A 27,042-nucleotide genomic window follows, 5' to 3' on the forward strand; every position below is an offset into this window, starting at 1 on the left:
AAGACTCCTGGAGGGGGAAGGGTTGCAGGGACTAAAGCAGCCCCACTAGCAACCATCTTGTGCATTAAAAGATGAGAAAAGTTGGGGTGCCTAGGTGGCTTAGTCGGTTAAGCGTCCGACTTTCACTTAGGTCATGATCTCACGGTTCGTGGGTTCGAGCCCCGCGTCAGCCTCTGTGCTGACTGCCAGCTCAGAGCCTGGAGCCAATTTCAGAGTCTGTGTCTCCCTCTCACTCTGACCCTCCCCTTCTCACGCTGTCTCTCTATCTCATAAAAATAAAAAAAAAAAAAAAAAAAAAAAAAAAGATAAGAAAAGTAAATCACATTAAAAAAAAAAATCTTTTAATGTTTATTCATTTTTGAGAGATGGGGGGTTGGGGGGTGAGGAGCAGAGAGAGAGGAAGACACAGGATCTGAAGCAGGCTCCAGACTCTGAGCTGTCAGCACAGAGTCCGACACAGGGCTTGAACACACGAACCTTGAGATCATGAGCTGAGCCTAAGTCAGACGCTTAAATGACTGAGCCACCTAGGTGCACCAGAAAGTGAATCACATTTTTAGATCAAGTGTAGACAGTGGAACTACAGGGCTATACCTATCCCCCACACACTACCTAGTCTGCTTCACCTTTTCTCTATCCTCTCTGGTCTCTGCCCTCTTCATACCTTTTCCTTCCTAGACACCAAATGCTTAGTGAGGCCATTAAGACTAAGGGCTAAAAATCCATGGGTGTGGCATCCAAAAGGAGAATTAATTACTTGCATAAAGTCTTTCATCAAACAGCACTTACCTTGAAGCTGAAGCCATGTTATACTGGGAACACAGAGTGGTCTTTATGTGCAAAGTCAAAGAATCTGTAAGATAACAAATTGATTTTTTAAAATCATATCTTAAATAGCAAGGCAATAGGACTCTCTAAACCATTTAAAGAATAAAAATATATCTCTAGCTTAAGGATCACCAGCAGAGTAAATGGACTGAGTACACACAGGGACGGTGTCTAGCCAACTGGTTAACCAGAGGGAAAAACAACTAGATCTCTACCTCACACCTCACATCAAAATACATTATGGGGCAGAGTTTCCCATCATCAGAATTACTGTCATGTAGGCTGGATAAGTGTTGTGAGGGCTGTCCTGTGTATTAGGGGACGTTTAATAGCTCCCCAGCCTTCTATTCACTAGAAACCAGAACCCATCCCCTATTTGTAGAAATCAAAAATATTTCCAAATATTGTCAAGTATCCCACAGGGGCAAAAATGTTCCTGGTTAACAACTATTATTCTATATCAGGATTGCCAATGAAAGTTATTACAATAATGGAAATGTTTTGTATTAATCATTGGCACCCAATATGGTAGCCCTGAGCCACATGTGATTATTAAACATCTGATATATAGCTTGTGACTGAGAAAGTGAATTTCTAATTGTGATTTCAATTAATTTTATTTTTTTAATATTTTTCAATGTTTTTTTAAATTTATTTCTGAGACAGAGAGAGAGAGAGAGACAGCGTGAGCAGGGGAGGGTCTGAGAGAGGGGGAGACACAGAATCCGAAACAGCCTCCAGGCTCTGAGTTAGCTGTCGGCACAGAGCCCAATGCAGGGCTCGAACCCATGAACCATGAGATCATGACCTGAGCCGAAGTCGGACGCTTAACCGACTGAGCCACCCAGGTGCCCCATCCAATTAATTTTAATGTAAATAGTCACATGAGCCTAGCTAGTGGCCAGTGGCACTGGACAGTGAAGTCCTAGATGTGTAAAGAACTAATGATGAAATGAGATTCTCCTTAACAACCAATGGATTAAAGAAGAAATTAAAGAGAAAACTAAAATTTATCTTCTTGGATTGCCTGGGTGGCTCAGTTGGTTAAGTGTCAGACTCTTGGTTTCAGCTCAGGTCATGATCTTGCAGTTCATGAGATCAAACCCTGCATTGGGGTCTGAGCTGTCAACATGGAGCCTGCTTGGGATTCTTTCTCTCCCTTTCTCTCTGCCCCTCTCCTGTTCATGCTCACACTCTGTGCACGCTCTCTCTCACTCAAAAATAATTAAATAAACATTTTTAAAAAATTAAGGAGTACCTGGGTGCCTAAGTCAGTTGAGTATCCAACTTCAGCTCAGGTCATGATCTTGCATTTTGTGAGTTCAAGTCCCACATTGGGCTCACTACTGTCAGAGCGGAGCCTGCTTCAGATCCTCTGTGTGTGTCTCTCTGCCCCTCCCCCACTTGCACTCTGTCAAAAATAAATATTTTAAAAAATAAAAAGTATCTTGAAACAAATAAAAAACCCCTACAACATATCAAAACATACAGGATGCAGAAAATGATTTCTAGGAGAGAAGTTTATAGCTATAAACATATACATTAAGTAAATAAAAAGATCCCAGATAAAAAACTTAACTTTATACCTTAAGAACTATAAAAAGAATAGATGAATAGATTTAAAAAATATGTGATACAATGGAATATTATTCGCCCATAAAAAGAATGAAATCTTGGACCCCAGGTTACAATTGCAGAGGAGTAGGGTGACCCTAAGCTTGCCTCCTCCCTCAACCACAGCTAGATAAATATCAAATAATTATGAACACCCATGAAACCAATCTGAGGACTGAGAGAACAAAGCTGCACATCTACAAGCAGAAAAAAGACCACCTCAAGGAAGGTAGGAGGTGCAGAGAATTGATTTGAGAGAGAAAAGAGATGTAGGTGTTATACAGGACATAGAGCTCTGAATATGGACAGAGAGGAGTGAGAGAATGAGAGAGTGAGAAAAAGAGTGAAAATGTACAGGGGACTGCACAAGAAAACTCTTCCCCAAAACCACTGAGTAGCAAAAGGAAAGGGTTTAAATACTGGAAGTTTTTTATAAACAGCAGAGTGCAGAGTCTGAAGTTTCAGGATTCAGTGCCATCACCATGGTTGTGCCTGGCAGCATTAGCAATGCTCTGGTGGGGAAGGAGGGCAGAGACCTGGGAGCAGGCAAATCTGAAGATCCCCTGGATCACACAAGGAAGAAAGAGTTCCCCTGCCTGGAGTGCATTAGTAGAGGTGATATGGCCTCTCTGGGGGCAAAAGACCCTGCAAGAGCCATTGAGCTGCCTCATTCATCAGCAAAGGAACAAAGACACTGGCTGAGGGCAGCAAACCCTGGTGCTGGCTTTGTGCTGTGATCTCCCATAAATTCCAAACTGCTGTGCAGCTGCACAACTGTTTTCTGGGCACAGCACACAGCAAGACCCTCCCCCAGAGGATCAGCAGGGGTCTGCACCTCGAGGTGAGTTTTGAAACTCAGCCATGCCACAGATAAAATGCAGAAGTACTGTGCTGCCTGGTAGGCAGACAAGACATACTGTGATGATGGGTATCTGACAGAAGCTTGGAACAAAGTAGTGGAGACTGATCATCTGTGAGGCCTTTCTGAGAAGTGGCATACATGAGATCCCTCCGCCAGAGATGAGAAAGCAGGGCAAAGCCATTCTTCCCCCACCCTTACCTCTGACCAACTTCAGTGAGCAAAACAGCATCACCAAGTGGAAGCTGGAGCCGCTTACAGCAAGCCCTACCCCATGGCAGTCTGCAGGTTCAACTTGACTAGGGAAAGTCCTCCTGAGAATCAGAGCAATAAGCTCCTACCCCAGAAGATCAGCATAAATCCCTTGCATGCACCAAGTCTAATGATCATGGAGTGCTGCAAAGCTTTAGCTCTAGGGGAAACAAGATCTAGCCTCCTTTGGAGATACACATATATATACACACATATATACATATACATATACATACACACAGAAAAAGAAATTTTTGTTTATTCTTTGTCTACTTATTTTTTATTGTTTATTTATTTATTTTGAGAGAGAAGACAGAGAGAATGTGCACAAGTGAGTGAGCGAGGGGGTGAGAAAAAGGGAGAGAATCCCAAGCAGGCTCTGCAGTATTAACGCAGAGCCTGATGTGGGGCTCAGTCTCACAAACCATGAGATCATGGTCTGAGCCAAAATCAAGACTTAGACGCTTAACTGGCTAAGCTACCCACACTCTATTTTATTTTTTAAATTATTATTTTATTTTATTTGTGTTCTTTGTTTTAACTTTTTTTTCTTTTGGACCAAGTGTGTCTTAACAAGGAGACCAAAACACACTAAAAATCTAGCCTGCTTTCTTCTCTTTTTTTTGACCTCCAAAGTGACAAGAAGTAGCAATTCATCCCAAAAGAAAAAAATGGAAAAATTCACAACCAGGGATTCAATCAACACAGATATAAGTAAGATGTGTGAACTAGAATTTGAAACAACAATTTTAAGGGTACTAGCTGATACTGAAAAAAGCACAGAAGACACGAAGGAATCCATTACTAAAGAGTCAAAAGAACTAAAAACTAGTCAAGCCAGAATTAAAAATGCTATAACCAAGATACAAACATGAATAGACCATAATAATGAGGAAGCAGAGGTAAGAATCATTGATACAGAATCTAAAATTATGGAAAATAATGAGGCTGAAAAGAAGAGGGAAAGAAAGGTTTTAGATCACAAATGTAGACTTCAGGAACTCAGTGACTCCTTAAACTATAATAACATTTATAACAAAAGAATCCCAGAAGATGCAGAAAAAAACGCAGAGAGTTATCTTAGTAAATTATAGCTGATAACTTCCCTAACCTGGGGAATAAAACTGATATCACAATCCAAGAAGCACAATGAACTTCCATTAAATTCAACAAAAGCTAGCCATCATGAAGACATATCATAGTCAAATACATAAAATATACAGACAAAGAAAGAATCCTGAAAGCAGAAGGGTAAAAAAAGTCCTTCACCTACAAGGGAAAACAGATCAGGTTCACAACAAATCTGTCCACAGAAACTTGACAGGAGAGAAGGGGGTAGCCGTATATATTCAACATCCTGAATAGGAAACATATGCAACCAAGAATACTTTCTTCAGAAAGGATGTCATTCAGAATAGGAGAGATAAAGAGTTTCTCAGACAAGCAAAAACTAAAGGAGTTCATGACCACTAAAACCAGCCATGCAAGTAATAGTAACAGGGACTCTTCAAGTGGGGAAAAAGACCAAAACCAACAAGAGAGGGGGAAAGAAAACATCACCAGATGTTACATAAATATTACTTTACAGGTAACAAAATGGCACTAAATTCATATCTTTCAATAACCACTCTGAATGTAAATGTACTAAATATTTAATCAAAAGACAAACGATGTCAGAATAGATTCAAAACAGCAACAACAAAAACCAAGACCTCATCAATATGCTGCCTACAAGAGAGTCATTTTAACCTAAAGACAAGTGCAGATTGAGAGTGAGGGGAAACAGTATCAAATGGAAAAAAGTCTCTTCAAAAAAATGGTGGTGGGAAAACTGGACAGCAACATGTAGAAGAATAAACCTGGACCACTTTCTTATACCATACACAAGAATAAATTCAAAATGGATGAAAGATCTAAATGTGAGACAGGAAACCATCAAAATCTTAGAGAAGAATACAAGCAGCAACCTCTTAGACCTTGGCTGCAGCAACTTCTTACTAGATGTATCACCAGAGGCACGGAAACAAAAGTAAAATGTGCCATTGGGACTTGATGAAGATAAAAAGGTCCTGCACAGTGAGGTAACTATTAACCAAACTAAAAAGCAACCTAGGGAATAGAAGAAGATATTTCCAAATGACATATCTGATTGATAAAGTGTTAGTATCCAAAATCTATAAAGAACTTATCAAACTCAGCACCCAAAAACAAATAATCATTGAAAAAATAGGAGAGGATATGAACAAAAACTTTTCCAAAGAAGACATCCAGATGTTAACAGACACATGAAAAGATGCTCAACATCACTCATCATCAGGGAAATACAAATCAAAATCACAATGAGATACCACCTCACACCTGTCAGAATGGCTAAAATTAACAACACAAGAAACAACAGATGTTGATGGGATTGTGGAAAAAGGGAACCCCTGTTGCCCTGCTGGTGGGAATGCAAACTAGTACAACCACTCTAGAGAACAGTATGGAGGTTCCTCAAAAAGTTAAAAATAAAACTACCTTGGAGCACCTGGGTGGCTCAGTGGATTAAGCATCTGACTTTGGCTCAGGTCGTGATCTCATGGTTCATGGGTTCAAGCCCTGCATCGGGCTCTGTGCTGACAGCTAGCTCAGAGCCTGAAGCCTGTTTCAGATTCTGTATCTCCCTCTCTCACTGACCCTCCCCTGCTCATGCTGTCTCTGTCTCTGTCTCTGTCTCTCTCTCTCAGAAATAAAAAACATTAAAAAAATAATAAAATAAAACTACCTTATGATCCAGTAATTGAACTATTAGATATTTTACCCAAAGGATATAAAAATACAGATTCGAAGGGGTCAGTGCACCCCAAAGTTTACTGCAGCCTTATTAACAATAGGCGAACTATGGAAAGAATCCAAATATCCATCAACTGATGAATGGATAAAGAATGGACACACGGACACACACACAAGAACATTACTCAGCCTTCAAAACACATGAAACCTTGCCATCTGCAAAGAGATGGAGAGAGCTACAGTATATTATGCTAAGGGAAATAAGTCATTCAGAGAAAAACAAATACCACATAATTTCACTCAAATGTGCAATTTAAGAAACAAAACAGATGAAGATATGGAAGAGGGAAAAAAAGAGAAGAAGGAAACCATAAGAGACTCTTAATGATTGAGAACAAACAGGGTTGATGGAGAGAGCTGGGTGGGGGATGGGCTAAATGGGTGATGAGTAGTAAGGAGGGCACTTGTGACGATGAGTACTAGATGTTGTATATAAGTGATGGATCATTTTATTCTACTCCTGAAACCAATATTTCACTGTATGTTAACTAACTTATACTTAAATAAAATTTTTTTTAATTTTTTTTAAATTTAAAAAGATAGCTTAATAAAGAAAATGTGGTATATACTTACAATGGAGTATTATGCAGCCTTACAAAGGAATAAAATCTTGTTACATGTTATAGCATGGATGAAACTTAAGGACATTATGTTAAATGAAATCAAACCAATCACAACCCAAATACTGTATGATTCTATTTATATGAGGTATCTAAATTACTCCAATTCATAAAAACAGAAAGTAGAACGGTGGCTACCAGTGGACGGTTGAGGGAAGATGGGAAGATGATGTTTAATGGGTATAGAGTTTCAAGATAAAAGTGTTCTCAAGATTGGCTGCACAACAATGTGAGTATACTTAACACTAGTGAAGAGCAGTTAAGATGGCAAATTTTATTTTATGTTAATCTTTACAATTCTCAGGGAAAAAGAAGGTTACTTCTAGAGAAGAAATTTCCTACTTGCTAGAAGGATATAATAATTTTAAATTTTATGCACTTAATAACAATTTCAAAATAAAGTAAAAATTAACTATAGAAACTGATAAATCCATCACAATAGTGAGAGATTCAATACACTTCTTTCAGTGTTTAATGATCAAGCAGACAAAATTACTGAGACCTGAACAGCAGAATTGACAATGTTCGGTCTATCCTAAATAAACAGCAGTGATGTCAGCAAGACAGAAGAACAGAAAGTCCCCATTTTGTGTCTCCCTACACAATGATTTGGCAGCCAACCACAGGAAAGTGCCTTTGTAGGTGCTCTGGGATCCAGGTAAGAGGCTTCTAACTCTGGGTGAACCCCCAAGACTAAGGAAAGCTTCTTTGAAAAGACAGGCCAGGACTCTGGTAGCAAGTTCACCAAACGTAGCCTGGCCTACAAACCAAAGGCAGCCTCAACTCCCTAGGGACTGAACTCCAGGACTGCTTGCATATCGTTCTGCAACCAGTCCTATGTGCCAAGGAACTTAGGAAGAGCCATGGTATCCATACCCCAATAGGTCCTCCAGCCTTAGACCAGACTATGGATCCTAAAGCAGCCCTGTGTCCAGGCTCTATCTATGCCCTTAGCCCTGTTCACTCAGGGACCTAGCAACCCATTCTTCTGGTATGAGGCCTGCTGATGTCAGTGTCAGCTATGGCCCCAGAAGCAACCCTGAGACGTGGTTTCAGCCTCTCTGCCACAGTCTAGGGGAAGTCAAGGGAACCAGTGGGAGAAACACCTATCCAAGCCCCCAGTGGCAGACCAGTTAACCTTAGGCCCAGGTGTGGATCCCGAAGCAGTCCTGTGGTCCAGCTCCAGCCATGCCTGAATGTAGTCCCAAAGGCAGTCACATCCACCTGGGGACCAAGAACTACATCTGTCTGCAGAAAGTATTAACAATAAAGAAAATGATAAATTACACCACACTTAAATTAAGAACTTTTTGGTTCATCAGAAGAAATTCATAAATAGAAAAAGTTATCTGTAACAAATATAAGGGATTAATATCTAGTAGGTACAAAGAATCTAAGATATACAAAGAAATCACAGGAACAATTAAGAAAAACACAAATAACACAACAGGAAAACAGGTAAAAGGATATTTATTAGCAGGTACTTCTGAAAGGAAATACAAACAGCATGCAAACATGAAAAGATAGTCAGTCTCATTTCTAGGGAAATAAAAATTCCAACCACAATTGAGATAACACTTCACACATCACTTCACTAGATTGGCAAAAATTTTTAGAGGCAGACATACACTATCAAGTGTTGGAGAGGACCATGAGTCATACAAGAGGCCCCATAGTGCTGAAAGGAATGTAAAGGATGCATAAGTATCTACACCCAAACCCACCCACCTGGCAATCAACCCCAGGTTTTTACCCTAAGGCAGGAGTTCTCAGCTTCAGCACTGACACTGGGGACTGAAAAACTCTTCAGTGTGTGGGAAAGCTTTAGATGGGGAGGCATTACAGAATGTTTAGCAGCATGCGTGACCTCTACCCATTAGAGATGGTAGCACCTCACTTGCCAGTTATGACAACCAAAAGGGTCTCCCTGTCTCCTCTGCACCCCACTTCTCCCTCTCCAGGCCACCCCACCCTATTTGATAACCACTGCCCTAGAGGAATTACTGTACCTGTGCGCCAGGAGACCAAGATAAGAATGCCCACTCCAGCTGTTTATTTTACTGTTTATTTACAGTAGCAAAAAACAAGAGACGACCCATATGGCCAAGGATAGAACAGATATAATGAAATACAACAGAAAAAGTGAATGAAGAACTTCAGCCACACACACCACTGAAAGAATCTTAAAACAAACTCAGCAAAAAAAAAACGAAAAACAAAAAAACAAAAACACCACAGCTCACTACATTTTTCATTTTATAAGGACTGAAAAGTTAAACAAAACTAAATATATATTATCTGGAAATACATAATGGTAAAACTGTAAAGAAAAGCAAGGAGGGGCGCCTGGGTGGCTTAGTCGGTTAAGCGTCTGACTTTCCCTCAGGTCATGATCTCGCGGTTCGTGTGTTCGAGCCCCGTGTCGGGCTCTGTGCTGACTGCCAGCTCAGAGCCTGGACCCTATTTCGGAGTCTGTATCTCCCTCTCTCTCTCTGACCCTCTCTGTGACCCTGCTCACACTGTCTCTCTCTCTCTCTCTCCTAGAAATAAATAAAAAATATTAAACAAAAAAAGCAAGGAAATTATTAAAAGTACTTCAGGACAGTGATTACCTCCCAAGAAAAAGATGAATTGGAGCAGACAGACTTCAGAAGACTTCTAAGGTTTGGATAAAGTTCTATTTCTTAAATTGAGTGGGATATTGAACATCGTTTCATTATTTTTGTTCACATGCGTTTTATATATTTTTTGCACACTCACACAGGCACACACAAAGGCACAGGGATACCTGCACACCTGTGAGCAAATACTACAGAGGTGATCCACTCCATGCCCCTCAGGAAGACAGCTGTCTGCAGTGATGAGGGAGTGGGAGGCAGAAGGTGTTCTGTGGTGTTCCAGAACATGTGTATCTTGCACAGCTAGAGGTAGAAAATTAGAAACACTCATCTCCCCACTCTAAAGTCTCATGAAGAGTCTGTTTACTGAATCCTTATTTCTCAAAGCCCAGCCAGCCCAGATCCCAGCTTGTCCACACAGTCTCTGACCACCTCACCTCTTCCTCTGGTCTACTTGATGCTGCATGTAAATTCCCCTATAGCTTTTCAGAAAAGCTCACTGCCCATGCAGGCATCATGGAAACGAGTCCCATGAGCCCTTAGAGAATCTGAGTATATGATTATGACCTCTCTGGGCCTCCCACCTCCCTTTCCTTCTGATCTTCCTCAGCACTCAGGCAGGCTGGCTGTAGGTGCTAGGTGTCTAAAGTGCTAGAACAACCTTGGTCTTTCAACCCCTCTCCCCACCTCCCATTCACAAATCTGCAGCCTGATAAGAATGTAGACTATGGAGCCACCAGTGGCAAGCTCTGTGACAATGGGCAAGTCACTAACCTTGTCTGTGCCCACATCTCCTCACCTATAAAATGGGATCTTCATGGTACCAATCCTAGTAGGGTCATTGTGAGGACAAGAGTCAAGGCATGTGAAGCACACAGAAGGGGCCTGGCTCTATAAGTGTTAGCTGTCATCTGAGATCCATAACCCCTCACCCACAATTCTCGGAAGTCAAAAATGCTGTGAAAACTGAATAATTCTTCAAAATACAACAACAAACTCTGGCAGCAAAATCTAAAATGATGGGAGGCTCTTTGCAATCTCTATTTCTATTACTAACTGTAGGTATTGATACATTTTGCTATAGAAATTCTGTGTTTGATTAGGGGTGCTTTAGTACGACTTTGATAAAATTCAAACATGTCTGGCCAGTTTGGGATCAGAGAATGTGGCCTGTGTTACCATTTCAGAGTCATGCTAACCCTCAGAAGCTCAGCTCATCACTTTTTCTCTGTTGTGCCCAAGGTGGTCCTCTTCCACTCACTGACATTCAGTGACAGCCACCAACCAGTCATTCTGACACTGGCCCATCCTAACAAAGAACCTCCCCAGGTCACAACTGCACATGCCTTGCTATTAAGTCAAGGCCACTAAACAGCCTGGTCCCGAGCCTTCCCCTACCCAGCCCCTGCCTAGGCACAGGCCACCCCATGTCCTGCAATGTCCTTTTCTAAGTCAAGAGTTACTGCATGTTGACCTCACCAAGTGCACCATGGCCAGGCAGTTGCCTAGTAAATTTATTCACCTTTGTATCCCCAGAAGCCAACACAGCTCCTGGCATGGAGTATGCACCCAATAAATACTTGCCAACCTGAACAAATGAGCAAATGGCCATAGCTGAGGGTACCTAATTCACCTCATCAGGCCTTCATTTTCATCTTCATCTTTTGATTCTCAGTCACTTATTCAGAATAGAACTAGGAACTCTTGATATACGACTGACCCTTACCAAAATATACTTATAAAGATTCTCTGAAACTGTGAGAAATAAGCCCACTTCCCCAATCAAAGGAGGGGCGAGAACACTCAAAACACAGTGAAGCAAGGCTTTAATCAACATTCTTGCCAAGACTGGGTGTCTGATGAATAGGCACACTCGGGCGGTTACAGCAGACAATTTACCTCATAGTGTGCAAGTCTGTCCTCTGATTCCTCATTGGCTGAGTACTACAGAGGTTACAGCCTTACCCAGAAGTCAACTATGCCCATGTAAGGCCAAAAAGTAGTCTGACTGGAACAAATGTACATGCCTTGAGGTGACACAGAGACTTCAGTTCTTTGGCGCATGCTCATTGCAAAGCCTGCAAAAATGAGCCCACAAAATGGAGAGGGATAACCAGGAAGTCAAGTGTCAAGGGTTTGGGACTCCATTGTGTGTGGGGAGCAGAGAGGGCGCAGGATTCATACATATTCCCAATAGGTTGTAAGCCTATTGTTAACTAAACAGCACAGCTTTTATTTGGTATTTCTGAAAATGAATCATCTCACTTACTTCTCACAGAAACCATGCACTGGATATGGAGAGTAGAAAGGAGTCTGTCAATGGAGTCAATTAATACAATGGATTCAACCAGGATGGAAAGGGTAGCTAAGCAGGAAGGGAGGCAGAAGCCACTTCTTCCTTTCAGCGGTTCTCTGGCTGTTCTCTCCATTCAGGCCCTCCATCCTCTCCCACATGGCTCCCCCATCCTTCCTGCCTTGCCTGACAGAACCAACAGAGAAATGGAACAAGAGTATGCAGTACCCCTACATGCTAAGCAAATTCTCAGCAAGAAAAATGCTCAGATACGGGGTGCCTGGGTGGCTTAGTCGGTTGAGCGTCCGACTTTCGCTTAGGTCATGATCTAGCGGTTCGTGGGTTCGGGCCCCGCGTTGGGCTCTGTGCTGACTGCCAGCTCAGAGCCTGGAGCCTGTTTCAGAGTCTGTGACTCCCTCTCTCTCTGACCCTCTCCTGCTCACGCTGTCTCTCTCTCTCTCCTAGAAATAAATAAAAATATTAAAAAAAAAAAAAAGAAAAATGCTCAGATAGAGGCTGTTGGGCAGCCACAATTAAGTACCCTATCACTTCCCCATTCATTTGGCAAGCATCAAAAGTTTACCAGGTGCTAAAAGTATGTGTGTACAATATTGCCATATAACAGGGTTACCAAGGAGAGAATGTGGGAGAGACTTGGATCTGCAAAACAGGATCTGGACCTAGTCAGGGAGGTCACAGAATACTTCCCTTAGGAAAGGTTGCTAGATGGAGATCTCCAAGAAGAGTAAGAATTCCCTGAGTAGACAGGGAACAGAATCCCATATACAGGGAATAGCAAAGAAGTAGAAAAGCAGAGGCAGTCAGGGCAGAGTTAGGGAATGTGAGGGAAAGGGTATGAGAAGAGGCTGGACCTGCCATTTCAGGGCCTTGAAGGCACCACTATCTTTATGCCACAGCAAAGAAAACCTTTATTTATTTTTGCCAACTTTTTAAAGTTTTTATTTTAAATCCAATTAGTTAACATACAGTGTTATACTGGTTTCAGATATACAATATAATATTTAACAATTCCATATCTCACCAGTGCTCAACACAAGTGCACTCCTTAATCACCATCACCTAGTTACCCATCCCCACAACCCCTCCCATCTGGTAACAATCAGTTTGTTCAGTCTGTTTCTTAATCTCTCTCTCTCTCTTAAGCAAAGGAAAATTTTTAAAGATTACAGGAAGACTATGACACAATCGCTTGTACATTTTAACAAGCTTATTCTGACTATGGTGCAGACAACTGAGTGAAGGCACCAAAGCAAGTACAGGTAGACAAAAAGCAGGATGATGGTTCCCATGGAGAAAAGTGGGCCAGCCCAGGGAAAATTAAAAAAGGAAATCATGTCTATATGGACTGCAGGGTAGAGCTGGGGGAAGAGCTGATGAGGGAAGCCTTTCCCAGGAATGGCTGAGTGGCTAGGGTAAGGTGACGTCATTCACAGGACCCGGGGGCACTAGAAGAGGCCCAGATGTGAGTGAGCTCAACCTACCTTATGTTCATACTGAGACAGAAACGCTTTTGAGATAACCCAGAAAGGTATCATGTAGGCCACAGGCTAAGCAAGTCTGGGACAGAGAAGTGGCCTGGGCTGGACTCATAAACGAGTGAGTTCTCTGAGGTTTCATGCTTTGCTCAGAACCACAACAATCATTGAAGCCACAGAGATCACCCAAGGAAGATGCCCATACTGAAAGAGAAGATGGCCAAGGGATTTGAGGACAGAAGGATGGAGGCCTGAGAAGTAGGAGGAGAACCAGGAGAGGCTGGCTAGGCCCAGGATGGGTCAAGGCACAGGGAATGACCAAGTGTCAAAGCTGCCATTCTCTATTGGGCCTGTCAGGGAGAAAGAAAAGACCCTTTGATTTGAGATCTGGTGCTTCCAAGGCCACTCTGAAGGGGAAAGAGCCTCTACTGCTTAAAATGTAAATTTGTCCAATGAGACAACTAAATGAAACTAAATCCTGACCTGAATCCTATACCACAGAAAAGAACTGGGCGACGAAAAATGGGCGACGAACAAACTAATCTGAACAGAACCTGTAAATGTTAGTGTCCTGGTTTTGCTGTTCTGTTAAATTAGATGTTAAAATTTGGGGATTCCAAGTAGATAGAATGAGAATTCTTTGCGCTAGTTTCTAAACTTTTTCTTAATTCTGAAATTATTTCCAAAAGATTTTTTTTAATAAGACATTTTACAAATGTAAATGCCTCAAAGTAGAACCACGTGCAAAACGGCTCAGGGAAAGCCTTTGTGAGACACCAACCCCCTCCCCTCTTCTTCCCCATTACAAAATCAAACGGGAAAAAAAGGAAAACAAAAGACACACGGCGACCGCAGAAGCAGGCAGAAGCACACATCAAGTCCCCGCGCATGGCCACCTCTCCCTGAAGGAGATCCCTCCCCTGAGGCAGCGCGGCCGGAGACCTACCCCCCAACAGGCCTCTCCGCAGCCCAGACTCCGCCCACAGGTGCCGACCACTCCACGTTCCTAAGTCCTGCTTCAGGGCACCCCCGCCCAGCCCAAAGGTTCTAGGTTTTCCCGTCCGAGTCCGCACCGCCCTCGGCCCGTCTCCCCGCCCTGCAACGGGAGCGCCTCCGTTCGGCCTTAGGAACCCAGAAACCCATTGTCCCTAAACCTGTCCCTCTTTCCCACCATCCACGCGCAGCGCTGAGGGCCAAAGCCTGGGGCGCCGTTGAGAAAACGCAACGCCAGGCCCCGCAGCTCCCGCACCCAAACTAGGGCAGGTCTGCAACGCGAACGGGCCGATACCTACCTGCGCGGCAGACCAGCTGAAGTCTAGCAGAGCTGCGCTGGACACAGCGCGCTGCAGCGAACCCCGGAGCGCCTGACCGCGCCCGCCTCGAGCGTCGCGGCCGCGCAACGTCCGGCACGAGAGCGCTCTCGGAACCTGGGCTCGCCTTCTGTGTCCCGCCCCAGTCACGCCTCCGACCACGCCCCCGACCCGGGAAACCACCGAGAGGCCAGGGCCTCCGCAGAGCCTAGAGGGAACTTGAAAGTTCCTCCGTGGGCGGGTCAGAGCGGCAGAAGTGTCCGCAGAATGTCCAGCTTGCTCGGTTCTTCTTGCTCCCTCCCGTGCTAGTCCAGGCAGGGGTGTAGTTGTTCTCCTGTTCACTGGAGTACGAGCCTTTTTTCTGTCTAGGATGGTGGTTTTCTAAACAGAATGAGTTAGGGGTCTCTGGAAAACTACAAACTTCGCTTTCTCTACATAAGAAAAGTCATTTTAAGACCCTGACTATCCTGTGAAAGAATTTAAAAACAGCCACTATCAGGCCAGAAGATACCCTAGTCGTGTAAGGGCAATACATCAGTGCGAAAACTCTCATTGCTAACTCAAAAGTGAAGATTGACCTGACACACATACTTGAGTTACCTTTGCAGGATCTAAACCACTTTGAGCACTCAGATTCAAGACCAACTGGAGCCACCGAATTGATAATGCTGACCTTGGCTGGACCTTGTGAGTTCCCCGTGGACTCAGTCAACTTAAGATGACTTTTACCCTAATTCCATGCTGTCTTCCCCATTGTGCAAGCCCTTTCATGAGTATGCATGCTCCCTTAGCTAAAAATTTATCCGATTTTATTGTTCAAGGAAACTGTGTTGGGAAAGACCCCTTGTGTTCTCCTTTACTTTTTGCACGTAAAACCCGTACTTTTCCTCTTCTTTGGCTTAGTTGTGTCTTTTGGCTCACATCTACCAAGAGGTAAACTTAATTTTGAGTAACAGTTCTCCAGACCTGGGAACTTGATAAAAAAGCAAATCCTGGAGTTCCACCCCAAACCTACTGAATCAGAAACTGAGGGCAGACCCAACATCCCTTGAAGTGATCCTGATTGATACAAAGTAGGTTTTGAAAACGGCTGATCTGTGACAACTTTTCTCAACCTCCACACTCTGAACATTTATGGCCTGGATAATTCTCTGTTGTGGGGGTCTATCCAGTGCATTATTGGTAGAGTCATTAGATAAACTACAAGGTGACAGAGAAGTTAAACTTGATTTTCAGGTAAAATAAGATTCAGATTTAATGTAGAGACCTGTATTTTATTTGGAGACACTACTGCATGTGTATTTTTATTTGCTAAATCTGGAAATTCTGATTGTAGAGTATTTGAACATCTCTGGCCTCTACCTACTACCAGTAACACACCACAGGTGTGCCAGTAACACACCACACCTTTGCCCCTCCAGTTATGACTGCTAAAAATGTCTCCAGTATCCTCATTTTTAAATAATAAATTCAACTGAGTAAATTTTAAAGATTTAATTGGCTTTATTAAATGCCTCACAAAGTGGGCAGCATCCCATCTAGCAAATAGAGGAATGTTCTGAGGAGTTATACAAAATTGAATGTTTTTATAGAAGGAAAGTGGGGCAAGAAAGTTACTAGCAAAAGGAAAGATTGTTCCTAGAAAGACGACTTTCCCTGTGGTAAAGATAAGGGGTCTTATTGTGGAGTTGCCCTCATCTACTTTTGAGGGATGTAGAGGGCCTATTGTGGAAAACTGGCACTGATTTAAAAAAAAAAAAATCCTGACTTACCAGTAAACACTACATTTCTGGGAGAGGTTGAAATTGCAGTTATTTCTTTTCTATTTTATTTTTTGTTTACAATTTATTTTCTTTTTTAAAGTAATCTCCACACCCAACATGGGACTCAAACTCATAACCCTGAGATCAAGAGTTGCATGTTCTACTGACTGAGCCAGCCAGACACCCCAAATATGCAATTAGATTGATATTAATCCCCAATTTAGGAACTCAGTCTAAGTGACATCATTTTGGGCTTGTGGTTTTCTTATTTACACCAGGGAAGCAAAATTCCCTCTCTACTCCAACCCACATCTACCTTCACAGCTTGAGAATTACTGTTTTATAAGATGCATGGGACAGTGTGCTTTACAGAAAATGGTGACTTGTCCACAAAGGATTTGTCTAAACACAAATATTCCTGAAATAAGCTATGTTAAACATCCAAGAGAGTCAAGTAGCAAAGGTTTTGCGTTTGCTTCTCCACCCTGGCAATTCGCCACAAGATATTTTTTGTTTGTTTGTTTTTGTCACTGTTGTTAAAAAGAAAATCACAAGCCCAAAATGGCGTCACTTAAGTCAAGGCCTCAAATCAGTAAACCAACAATTATTACCTACCCTAATTGTAGTTAGGTAGTACTGTACTGTAGTACTGCAGAAATGTAACTAATCAGTCAACATGGGGATTTCCTGATCAGCATTAAGAAATTTACTGATAGACCCCTTCAATTCCCCTTAGGAGGACAACCTTGCCTAAAATAATGGGTTCTTGGCCAATAATTTCCTTTTTCCACTTCCTGTCTATCTTTAAAAACCTTTCCTGGGGTGCCTGGGTGGCTCAGTTGGCGTCTAACTTCAGCTCAGGTCATGATATCATGGTTCTGTTCCATACCTGAGCTCAAGCCTCCTTCAGCGCGCAGAGGCCACCTTGGATCTTCTGCCCCACCACCACTCCTCCCTCGTGGTCTCTCTCTGTCTCTCAAAAATAAACAAACATTAAAAAAAAAAAACACCTTTCCTTTTCAATAGATCTTTGGAGCTCCCCTCTACTTTCTAGACAGGGTTCTGCCTGATTCATGAATCAATTAATAATGCCAGTTAGATTTTTAAATTTATTCTGTTGAGTTTTTGTTATTTAACAGATTTGGTAACAGCAGTGTGATTCAAAGAAAACTTCTGTCAGCATTCAGGGACAATGAAAAAAATAGGCATGCTCTCCATGAATCCTTTGAAGTCACTGTCTTTCTCACATTTCCAAGGGCTGTAAGTAAGTTCTCAGTTCTCACTTTCCACACTTTCTGCATTCCAACTCCCAAGTTGGAGTTCTTTTTACAAGGTACATCAACTTGATCTGCCAGACATATATTCCCAGAGGCAACTGAGCTTACATAAATATGGAACCCAGTTGATATGCCATATTTGCCTGGTGCCCAACTGAGCTGGCAGAGGATCTCCCCAGGGCCAACCTCTAGCCTTTTAACCCACAGTTGCCTGGGTAGAAAACCTCAGCAGATTCCATGGGGATTGGTAATGGTGCGCACATAAGGCCTTCTTGTGGCCAGGATGCACTAACATTTTGTGGTTACTGCCAATACATTAAGGTGCACATGTTTGTTTGTCTTATTTTATGTAGATAAGGGTTGTTGCTAGTGGGCATCTCAGAGACCAAAAAGCCACACAATTGGTGGGCATGAGTCGAGGACTGGAAGGCTATTAGATAATTTGCCACCTGAAGAAGACTCTTGTGATAGGATAAGTTGGTCATGGAATGGGTTAGGTTCATGCTAGTTTGCCTGCCAACTTCAAGAAAACTTCCATGCAACAAGATATACGTAAAACATGCTCAATCCTCAACCCGGTGGCACATCCCTTTTAGTTATTAGTTCAGATTTGAGAAACCCAAAGCCTTAGCTAATGGGATCCTTAAATTCTAGAGCCAGGCATGCCACCTTCCAGCACACCAATTTATTTTATGTCCAAGAACTGTAGTCTTGAAAGTTGCAGATATTTAGCAAAAACAACAAAATGTTTCTAAGCATATTTTGTGTCCTGAGAAATTTGGCTTCATAACCATCAGGTGGGGGGGGTCTCCCAAATAAAGCAGGACAGAAAAGTGAGTTGCAAAATGAACAAACCTTTTAGAATCTCTAAAATAAAGTTTCATTTGAGGCCATTAAGACAGCTGTCCAGGAAACACTATCTTCACAAAGAAGGGAATCCTCTGGAAAATGAAGTTTTTAACAGGGTTATATACTTTTTACATCTTGTAAAATCTTAAATGGCTAACATATAGGAAGGAATCACAAGCTGTAACATCAAGGAATGCAAGAATAAGAAGAATTGTCTTTAAGGACAAGCTGGTTTTCCTTGAGAATACTCATTTACAAAGCAAATATACAATACATGCTTGGAGGACTTGACTACAGTTTCAACTCCCTCAGATATGTAATCTTTAACCAGTTACCATGGAGATTTCTTGGTCAGCATTGGGAAATTTAATGATAGACACTCTCTGCTCTCCTTAGGAGGGCAACCTTGCTTACAACAATGGATTCTTTGCCAATAATTTTCTTTTTTCTACTCTTTCTCTACTTTTAAAAACCTCTTCTATAGCTTTTTGGAGTTCACCTTTACTTGATAGATGGGGTGGTGCCCAATCTATGAATAAATTTATAAAGCTAAATAGGTCTTTAAATTTTACTTGGTTGAATGCTTGTTATTTAACATTGTAAAGTGTGTTCCAAAACACCTGAGTCAGAAAAATAAGTTATGCCAATTTGCGAAATCCTCAGCCAATGGTACAGTCAAGTTTGTCATTGCTCATTCCACTTGTATGTAGTAAGGCCCTGGACACCAGATACAACAGAGAACAAAATATGCTTGTTCTCATGGACTCATTTTCTAATAGGGGAGGCAATCAAGAAACAAGTAGTATGTAATGTGTCAAAATGTGGTAAGCAGTGAGAAAAATAAAGCAAGTTAAGAAGTTAAAGGATGAGCCCTGGAAGGGTGGGGTGCTATTTTAGGTAAGATAAAGACAGTGTTTCCCAGATTGCTTTGCTTCCAAGAACCTGTGTCTCATTTGTTCCTTCATTCAACAAATGTCTAATGAATATGCACTCTGTGACAGTCATTGTTCTATCTAAGCACTGTAGTTAAAACAGTGAGGGGGAAAAATGACACATCTTGTCTTCATGGTGCTTACATTCCAGCGAGAAAAATAAACAACAAACAAGCAAGTAAAATATATGTTAGAGAATGCTATGGAGAAAAATAAAGTGGGGAAGAGGAATAGTAAATCCAGTTTTAAATAGTGTGGTCAGGGAAGGCCTCACTGAGAAGACTATATCTGAGGGAAAAGCCAAAAGATATGAAGAACAAACCATTCAGAATTCAAGAGGAAAAATAATTTAGGCAAAAAGAATGGCATGTTCAACAGCTTTGGGATGAAAGCAAGCTTAGCAAGTTTGAGGAACAGCATGGCTGGAGCTGAACAGCATGGCTGAATAAGGAGAGTCAAAGAAATGAAGTCAGAGAGTAATAAATAACGTGTCTGATTTGTGGGGTTCTTGTAGGCCATTGCCAACTTCAGTGTTCACTCAATGTTCAAGCAGAGGAGGAATGCAGTCTAATGTAGATTTTACAAGTGCCCTATGAGGTGAAGAAGAGCAAGAAGCCAGATGGGATGCTACTATAGTTGTTTATATCAGACATAATGGACAGGCCCATGGACCAGGGTGCTTATGATAAAGAGGGAGAAAATTAGGGGTACTCTGGACATATTTTGAAGATAGTGACAAGAGGATTTCCTCATAGATTTGATGTAGAAAATGAGAGAAAGGAGTCAAGGAAGACTCAGTTATTAGCCTTCACAGCACAACAGTTTTGAGATCAACTGAGAAAGGAGGGATGGAAGAAGAACAAGTTTGGTGTGAGGTCAGGACTTTGGTGTTAGACATATTAGATATCTTGCTTAGGAAGTTAGTGGAAGTGACTGACTTGCCTTTTCTAGATAGAGAAATATCTATCTAGTTCATACCCAAACTTTGTCCAAATTAGGACAAATTAGGATCTCTACCTAAGCCATTTTCTCCTATGTAAGTGCTCAGTTGAAAATCTGGGGCCTTCCTTGGTTGGCAAGATTGTTCTACTCAGAATCAGGAAATGGAATTATTCACAACCTCTAGCTAAGTCAGAGTTTAACCTGGGGAGGTATTACATAGAGACCTCTCCCTTCTCTCCGGTTTCCTACCTCTCTCCTCAGATAATAGAAGGGGCATGAGGAAGTGACTTTTCATTCATGAAAGAGCTCAAATGGAGGATGGAAGAGTCAGAAAATGAGAGGCTAATACTTTTCCAGAATAAATCAGCTTACCAACCACCAGAAACATCAGATCCCTACTGTGGTCTCTTAAGGATTATAGAGATATGGAGGAGGGGGGGACCTAGGGTAAAGGGAGAAATAGGTATAAGTCAAAATGAGAGAGAAAAGATAGTACAGAAAATGGACTGACGTAAAGAAAGGGAAGAGGGGAATGATAGAGTGGTGGGTTCCAGAGAGTGAACCCATCTAGTGGATCAGATCTTCTATCCTTTTCTGAGATGTCTCCTTGGACTGCATTGAGAAATTTTCTCTATAATATAAAGAAACTCTTGCTTTGCTTGTGGTATTGAAGGACTTAATCACTTAGTGGGATTCATGGTGCCCCCTCAAAACATACATCCACTCAGAACTTCAGCATTTGACATTATTTGGAATAAGTGTCTTCACAGATTTTATAAAAAAAAAAAAAAATCTTGAGATGAGATCATCTTGGATTAGGATGGGGCCTAAAACCAGTAATGGATGTCCTTAGCTTCCTCGGCTTCTGGTACATTATGCCAATCTATGCCTCTGTCTTCATGTGGCGTTCTGATTTTGTCTTTGTTATGTCTTCTCCTTTCCTATTGTAAAGACATCCACTATTGACCTGCCTTTGAGTTTTAAATCATTGCTCCCACTATTCTGGCCAAAAATAAATAAATAAAAGTAAATAGTTCTATTGTTTTAGTTTAGGATGTAGCATATTGGGGTTTTAGTTATCCTGTATTTAGAATGGTTTAAGTCAGTTTTGTAGTTTATTTTTACTTCAAATGGAGCTTTTTATAGCCTTGGTTAAAATTTGACTCTATTCCTTTCTTAAGTTTTGTGCCGTATTTTACTAAGTTAATCATGTGTCTACAGTAACTGTGATAAAATTTATCAACACTTATATATACTTTTTTTTCCCTACACACAAGCTTTATTTATTTATTTTTTTTTTAGTTTTGGTTAAAGTCCAGCTATTTAATATACAGTGTAATATTTGTTTCAGGTTTACAATATAGCGATTCAACACTACCATACAATACCTGATGCTCATCACAAGTGCCCTCCTTTATCCAAATAACCTATTTAACCCACTTCCTCCCCCACCTCCCCTCTGGTAACCAGAAGTTTGTTATCTTTAGTTAAGAGTTTGTTCCTTGGCTTGCTTCTCTCTTTCTGTATCCACTTTGCTCATTTGTTTTCTTTCTTAAATTCCACATATGAGTAAAATCATATATTTGTCTGAGTAACATTCCATTATATATAAATATAAATAAATATAGCATATCCTCTTTCTCCATTCAATAGTTGATGGACATTTGGGCTGTTTCCTCTATTTGGCTATGTAGATAATGCTGCTATAAATTTCTGTGTGCATGTGTCCCTTTAAATTAGTTTTTTTTTTTTTGTATTCTTGGGGTAAATACCTAGCAATGTATATGCTGGATCATAGAGCTTCTATGATTCATCATATACTTCTATTTTTAACTTATTGAAGAGCCTGAGTACTGTTTTCAATAGTGGGTGAATCATTTGCATTCCCTATGAAAGTGAAAGAAGTTTCCCCTTTCTCCACATCCTCACCAACACCTGTTTTTCTTTGTGTTATAATTTTAGGCATCCTAACAGGTGTGAGGTGGTATTTCATTGTGGTTTTGATTTGTATTTCCCAAATGATGAGTGATGTGGAGTATCTTTCCATGTGTCCATTGACCATCTGGATGTCTTCTTTGGAAAAATGTATGTTCATGTCTTTTGATCCATTTGTTAATTGGATTATTTGCTTTTTGAGTGAGTTTCATAAGTTCTTTATATATTTTGGATTCTAACCTTTTATCAGGTATATCATTTGCAAATAACTTCTCTCATTTTGAGGGTTGTCTTTTGGTTTTGTTGAGCCTTGCCTTTGCTATGCAGAAGCTTTTAATCTTGAAAGAAGTCCAAATAGTTCATTTTTCTTTTTGTTTCCCTCACCTCAGGAGGTATATCTAGAAGCAAGTTGCTACCACTGATGTCAAAGAAGTTAATGCCTGTGTTCTCTTCTAGGATTTTTCTGGTTTCAGATCTCAGATTTTGGTCGTTCATCAATTATGAATTTATTTTTGTGTATGATATAAGAAAGTGGTCCACTTTCATTCTTTCACATGTAGTTGTCCAGGTTTCCCTATACAATTTGTTGATGAGACTGCCTTTTTCCCATTGGATATTCTTTACAGCTTTGTCAAAGATTAGTTGACAATATATGTATGGGTTTATTTCTAGGTTTTTAATTCCGTTCCATTGATCTACATGTATATGTTTATGCCAGTACCATACTGTTTTCATCACTGCAGCTTTGTAATGACTTGAAGTCTGGAATTGTGATGACTCTAGTTTGACTTATTTATTTTACATTCTTTTTTTTTTTTTTTTACAATGAAGCTAGCTTTACTTATTTTCCTTTTTTTTTAAGTTTTTATTTAAATTATAGTTAGTGAGCATATATTGTAATATTGGTTTCAGGAGTAGAATTTAGTGTTTCATCCCTTACATATAATTTGCACTGCCCATCTCAACAAGAGCCCTCCTTAATACCCATCACCCACTTAGTGCATCCTCCACCCAACTGCCTTCCAGCAACCCTTATTTTATTCTGTATAGTTAAGAATTGGGGCACTGGGATGGCTCATTCGATTGAGTGTCGACTCTTGATTTCACCTCAGGTCATGATCCCAGAGGCGTGGGATGAAGCCCCACATCAGGTTTCACAATGGGCATGGAATCTGCTTAGGAGTGTCTCTCTCTCTCTCTCTCTCTCTCTCTCTCTCTCTCTCTCTCTCTCTTTCTCTCTCCCTCTCCCCACTCTCTCTCTCTCTCTGTCTCTCTAAAATAAACAAAAAGAGTCTCTTATGGTTTGCCTCCCACTTTTTTCTCTTCCCTTAAGTTCATCTGTTTTGTTTCTTAAATTCCACATGAGTGAAATCGTATGGTATTTGCCCTTCTCTGACAGAATTATTTCATTTAGCATTATAAATACACACACATGCACGCACACAGATACCACATCTTCTTCATCCATTCATCAGTCAATGGACATTTGGGCTCTTTCCATAGTTTGGTTATTGTTGATAGTGCTGCTATAAGTATTGTGGTGCATGTGTCCCTTTGAATATGTATTTTTGCATCCTTTGGGAAAATACCTGGTAGTGCAATTACTGGGTTGTGAGAGAGTTCTATTTTTAAGTTTTTGAAGAACCTCCATACTGTGTTCCAAAGTTGCTGCACTAGTCTGTATTCCCACCAATAAGGTAAGATGTTTCCCCTTTCTCTCCATCCTTGCCAAAATGTGTTGCTTCCTTTGTTGTTAATTGTAACCAATGAGGTGGTATCTCATCATAATTTTCATTTGTATTTTCCTGATGATGAGTGGCATTGAGCATCTCTTTATGTGTATCTGTAGCATAATGTGTATCTGTATCTGTAGCCATCTGTATGTCTACTTTGGAAAAATGTTTAGATTAGAGGAGTTAAGATGGCAGAGGAGTAACGGAACCCTATGCATGCTTCATCCTGTGAACACAGCCAGATAAATATCAAATCATATTGAACAGCCAAGAAATCAGTCTGAAGTCTGAGAGAACAAACAGCACATCTAGAGGTAAAAAAGCAGCTACATCATGGAAGGTAGGAGATGCAGGGAGTTGAGCTGGTGGAGAAAAGAAGTTCAGGTGCTATGGAAGAGAGGGAGTCATGATCATGGAGAGAGGAGCAAGAGAGAAAGAGTGAAAGCACGTGCAGGGGATTGCACAAGAAAAACTCTTCCCCAAAACCACTGCCTAGGAAAAGGAGAGGGGCCAATTACTACAAGTTATTATAAGCAGTGAGCACAAAATCTGAAGTTTTAGAAGTTCACTCCTTGGCCAGGTTATGCCTGGGGGGTGGGAAGGGGGAGTTTAGTAGTGTTCCTGTGGAGGAGGGCAGAGACCTATAAGTAAGCAGTGTGGTCTGAGGATCCCCTGGATCTCACAGGGAGAAAAATTTCCCCTCCTAGGGGTGCATTTGGGAGTGGTGACATGGCCTCTCTAGGGTCAAAAGGAACCAGCAACGCCAATGCCAACGGTTGCTGTTCCCTAGCATAGGAACAAAGGCACTGGCTGAGGGCAGCAAACCTGGCGCTAGCTTTGTGCTGTGCTGTACCATAAACTCTGAACTACTCCACAGTCATGTGATCACTTTTCTAGGACAAACTGGCAAACGGAGAAAGTGTAGCAAGACTCTCCCTCAGAGGATCTCTGTGGGTCCCTGTCACCTGGGTCCCTAAAATTTGGAGTTTGCAGTTTTGAAACCCAGCCACGTGTCTGAGATAAAACACAGGAGTGATGTGCTGCCTGGTAAGCAGACAGAACAATGGACACAGGCAGGGTGAAGACAGGGGTCTGGTGGAAGTAGGGGACACAAGAGAGATGATTACTTGCTCTTCTGTGAGAACTGCCTAAAGAGTGCCAACTCCCTGCTCCATGTACCAGAGTGGGGCAATGCCATTCCCCCTCCCCCCTCTCCTTCCATCAGCATTGACCAACTTTAGTGACCAAAACAGCACTACCAACATGTGGCTGGAGCTGCTTACACTAAACATCAGCCCCCAATCCCTGTAGGTGCATCTCCACTTGAGCAGGTCCACCTGAGAATCAGTGCAGCAGCAAGCCCCACTCCCAGAAGACCAGCACAAACCCCTCTAACCCACAAAGTCTACTGATCATAGAGTTCTACAAAGCTTCAGCTGTAGGGGAAATAGAAACTAGCTTCTGTTTTTTTTGGACCTCTTCTTAATATAGCCTTTATTTTTAGGAGGAGGCACAAAGAGGCTTTCCTAACAATCACACACACACACACACACACACACACACGTGACCCAGACAAAATGACAAGACAGGGAAATTCACCCCAAAAGAAAGAATATGAAGAAGTCATCTCCAGTTATTTAATCAACACAGATACAAGTAAGATATCTTAACCAGAATTTGAAACAATAATCATAAGGTAACTAGTTGAGCTTGAGAAAAGCACAGAAGAATAGAGAAACCCTTACCATAGAGATTAAAAACAAACAAACAAACACCTAAACTAAACACTAGTCAGGCCAAAATTAAAAATGGTATAACCAAGGAGGAATTAAAATGGCAGGGTATTAGGGGGAGTCTGGAATGGCCTTGTCCCTCAAACACAGCAAGATAAACACCAAATCATTTTCAACACTTAGGAAATCACTTGAAGGATTAAAAGAGGAATCTTCATATCTTGAGGGAGAAACGTGGCAGGTACTTTGGCTTGTTTCTTGAGGTAGCCCTGGGTGGGGAAAAAACAGACAGACAAACACACAGGGAACAGAGGCACACAAACGCACAGATAAGTCCAACAAACACACAAACCGAAAGGGGAAAAGAAAAACATAAAAAGGAAGGGACACATACAAACAAAAAAAAAAAAAAAAGAGGAAGGGGGAAGACAAATAAAATTAAAAATACATAAAAATAAAAAAGTAAAGAAAAGAAAAAAGAAAAAACCCAATAGACAAAGGACAGTCTAAAGCATAGAACCAGGATTCACAGATACAAATAAAGAGCGGGTGTATGTTGTGCATGCATACTGGGACATAAAGCAGCCTTGAATAAATATGAAGAATTGAGATCATACCATGCACACTTTCAGTTCACAATCCTATAAAACTCAAAATCAATCACAGGTAGAAGTCTGGAAAACCTCCAAAAACATGGAGGTTAAAGAACATCCTACTAAAGAACAAATGGGATAATCAGGCAATTAGAGAAGAAATTAAAAAATAGATAGAAACAAATTAAAACGAAAATACAACAATGCAAACTCTATGGGATGTGGTGAAGGCAGTCCTAAGAGGAAAGTACATTGCACTCCAGGCTTATTTCAAGAAATTAGAAAAAGCGCAAGTATAAAATTGAACAGCGCACCTAAAGGAACTAGAGAAAGAACAGCAAGAGCACCCCAAACCCAGTAGGAGAAAAGAAATAATAAATATCAGGGCAGAAATAAACAATATAGAAACCAAAGAAAAGTTGAACAGATCGAGGAAACCAAGAGTTGGTTTTTTGAAAAAAATAAACAAAATTGACAAACCTCGAGCCAGGCTTCTCAAAAGAAAAGAGAGAGCACTCAAATAGACAAAATCATGAATGAAAATGGACTTATTACAACCAACC

At 41.2% G+C, this 27,042-nt stretch overlaps 1 protein-coding gene across 2 annotated transcripts in view; it reads right to left on the reverse strand.

The window, feature by feature from the left end:
- Positions 1-14,824, reverse strand: part of PGBD2 (piggyBac transposable element derived 2) — a 33,629-nt gene extending 18,805 nt beyond the window's left edge. The window contains exons 1-2 of one of the 2 annotated variants that reach the window (XM_039225591.1): positions 14,705-14,824; positions 790-853 (exon numbers count right to left, since the gene is read on the reverse strand). In XM_039225591.1, the coding sequence (XP_039081522.1) occupies positions 790-806 (17 nt within the window). In that variant the 5' untranslated portion in view covers positions 807-853; positions 14,705-14,824. Of the gene's footprint in view, positions 1-789; positions 854-2,086; positions 2,127-14,704 lie in introns of those variants that run through there. The other variant, XM_039225590.1, reaches the window with a different exon arrangement.
- Between the last annotated feature and the right edge of the window lie 12,218 nt (positions 14,825-27,042).

Source organism: Hyaena hyaena, unplaced genomic scaffold (assembly GCF_003009895.1).
Source record: "Hyaena hyaena isolate Hyena2069 unplaced genomic scaffold, ASM300989v1 scaffold_2391, whole genome shotgun sequence".
NCBI lineage: Eukaryota > Metazoa > Chordata > Mammalia > Carnivora > Hyaenidae > Hyaena > Hyaena hyaena.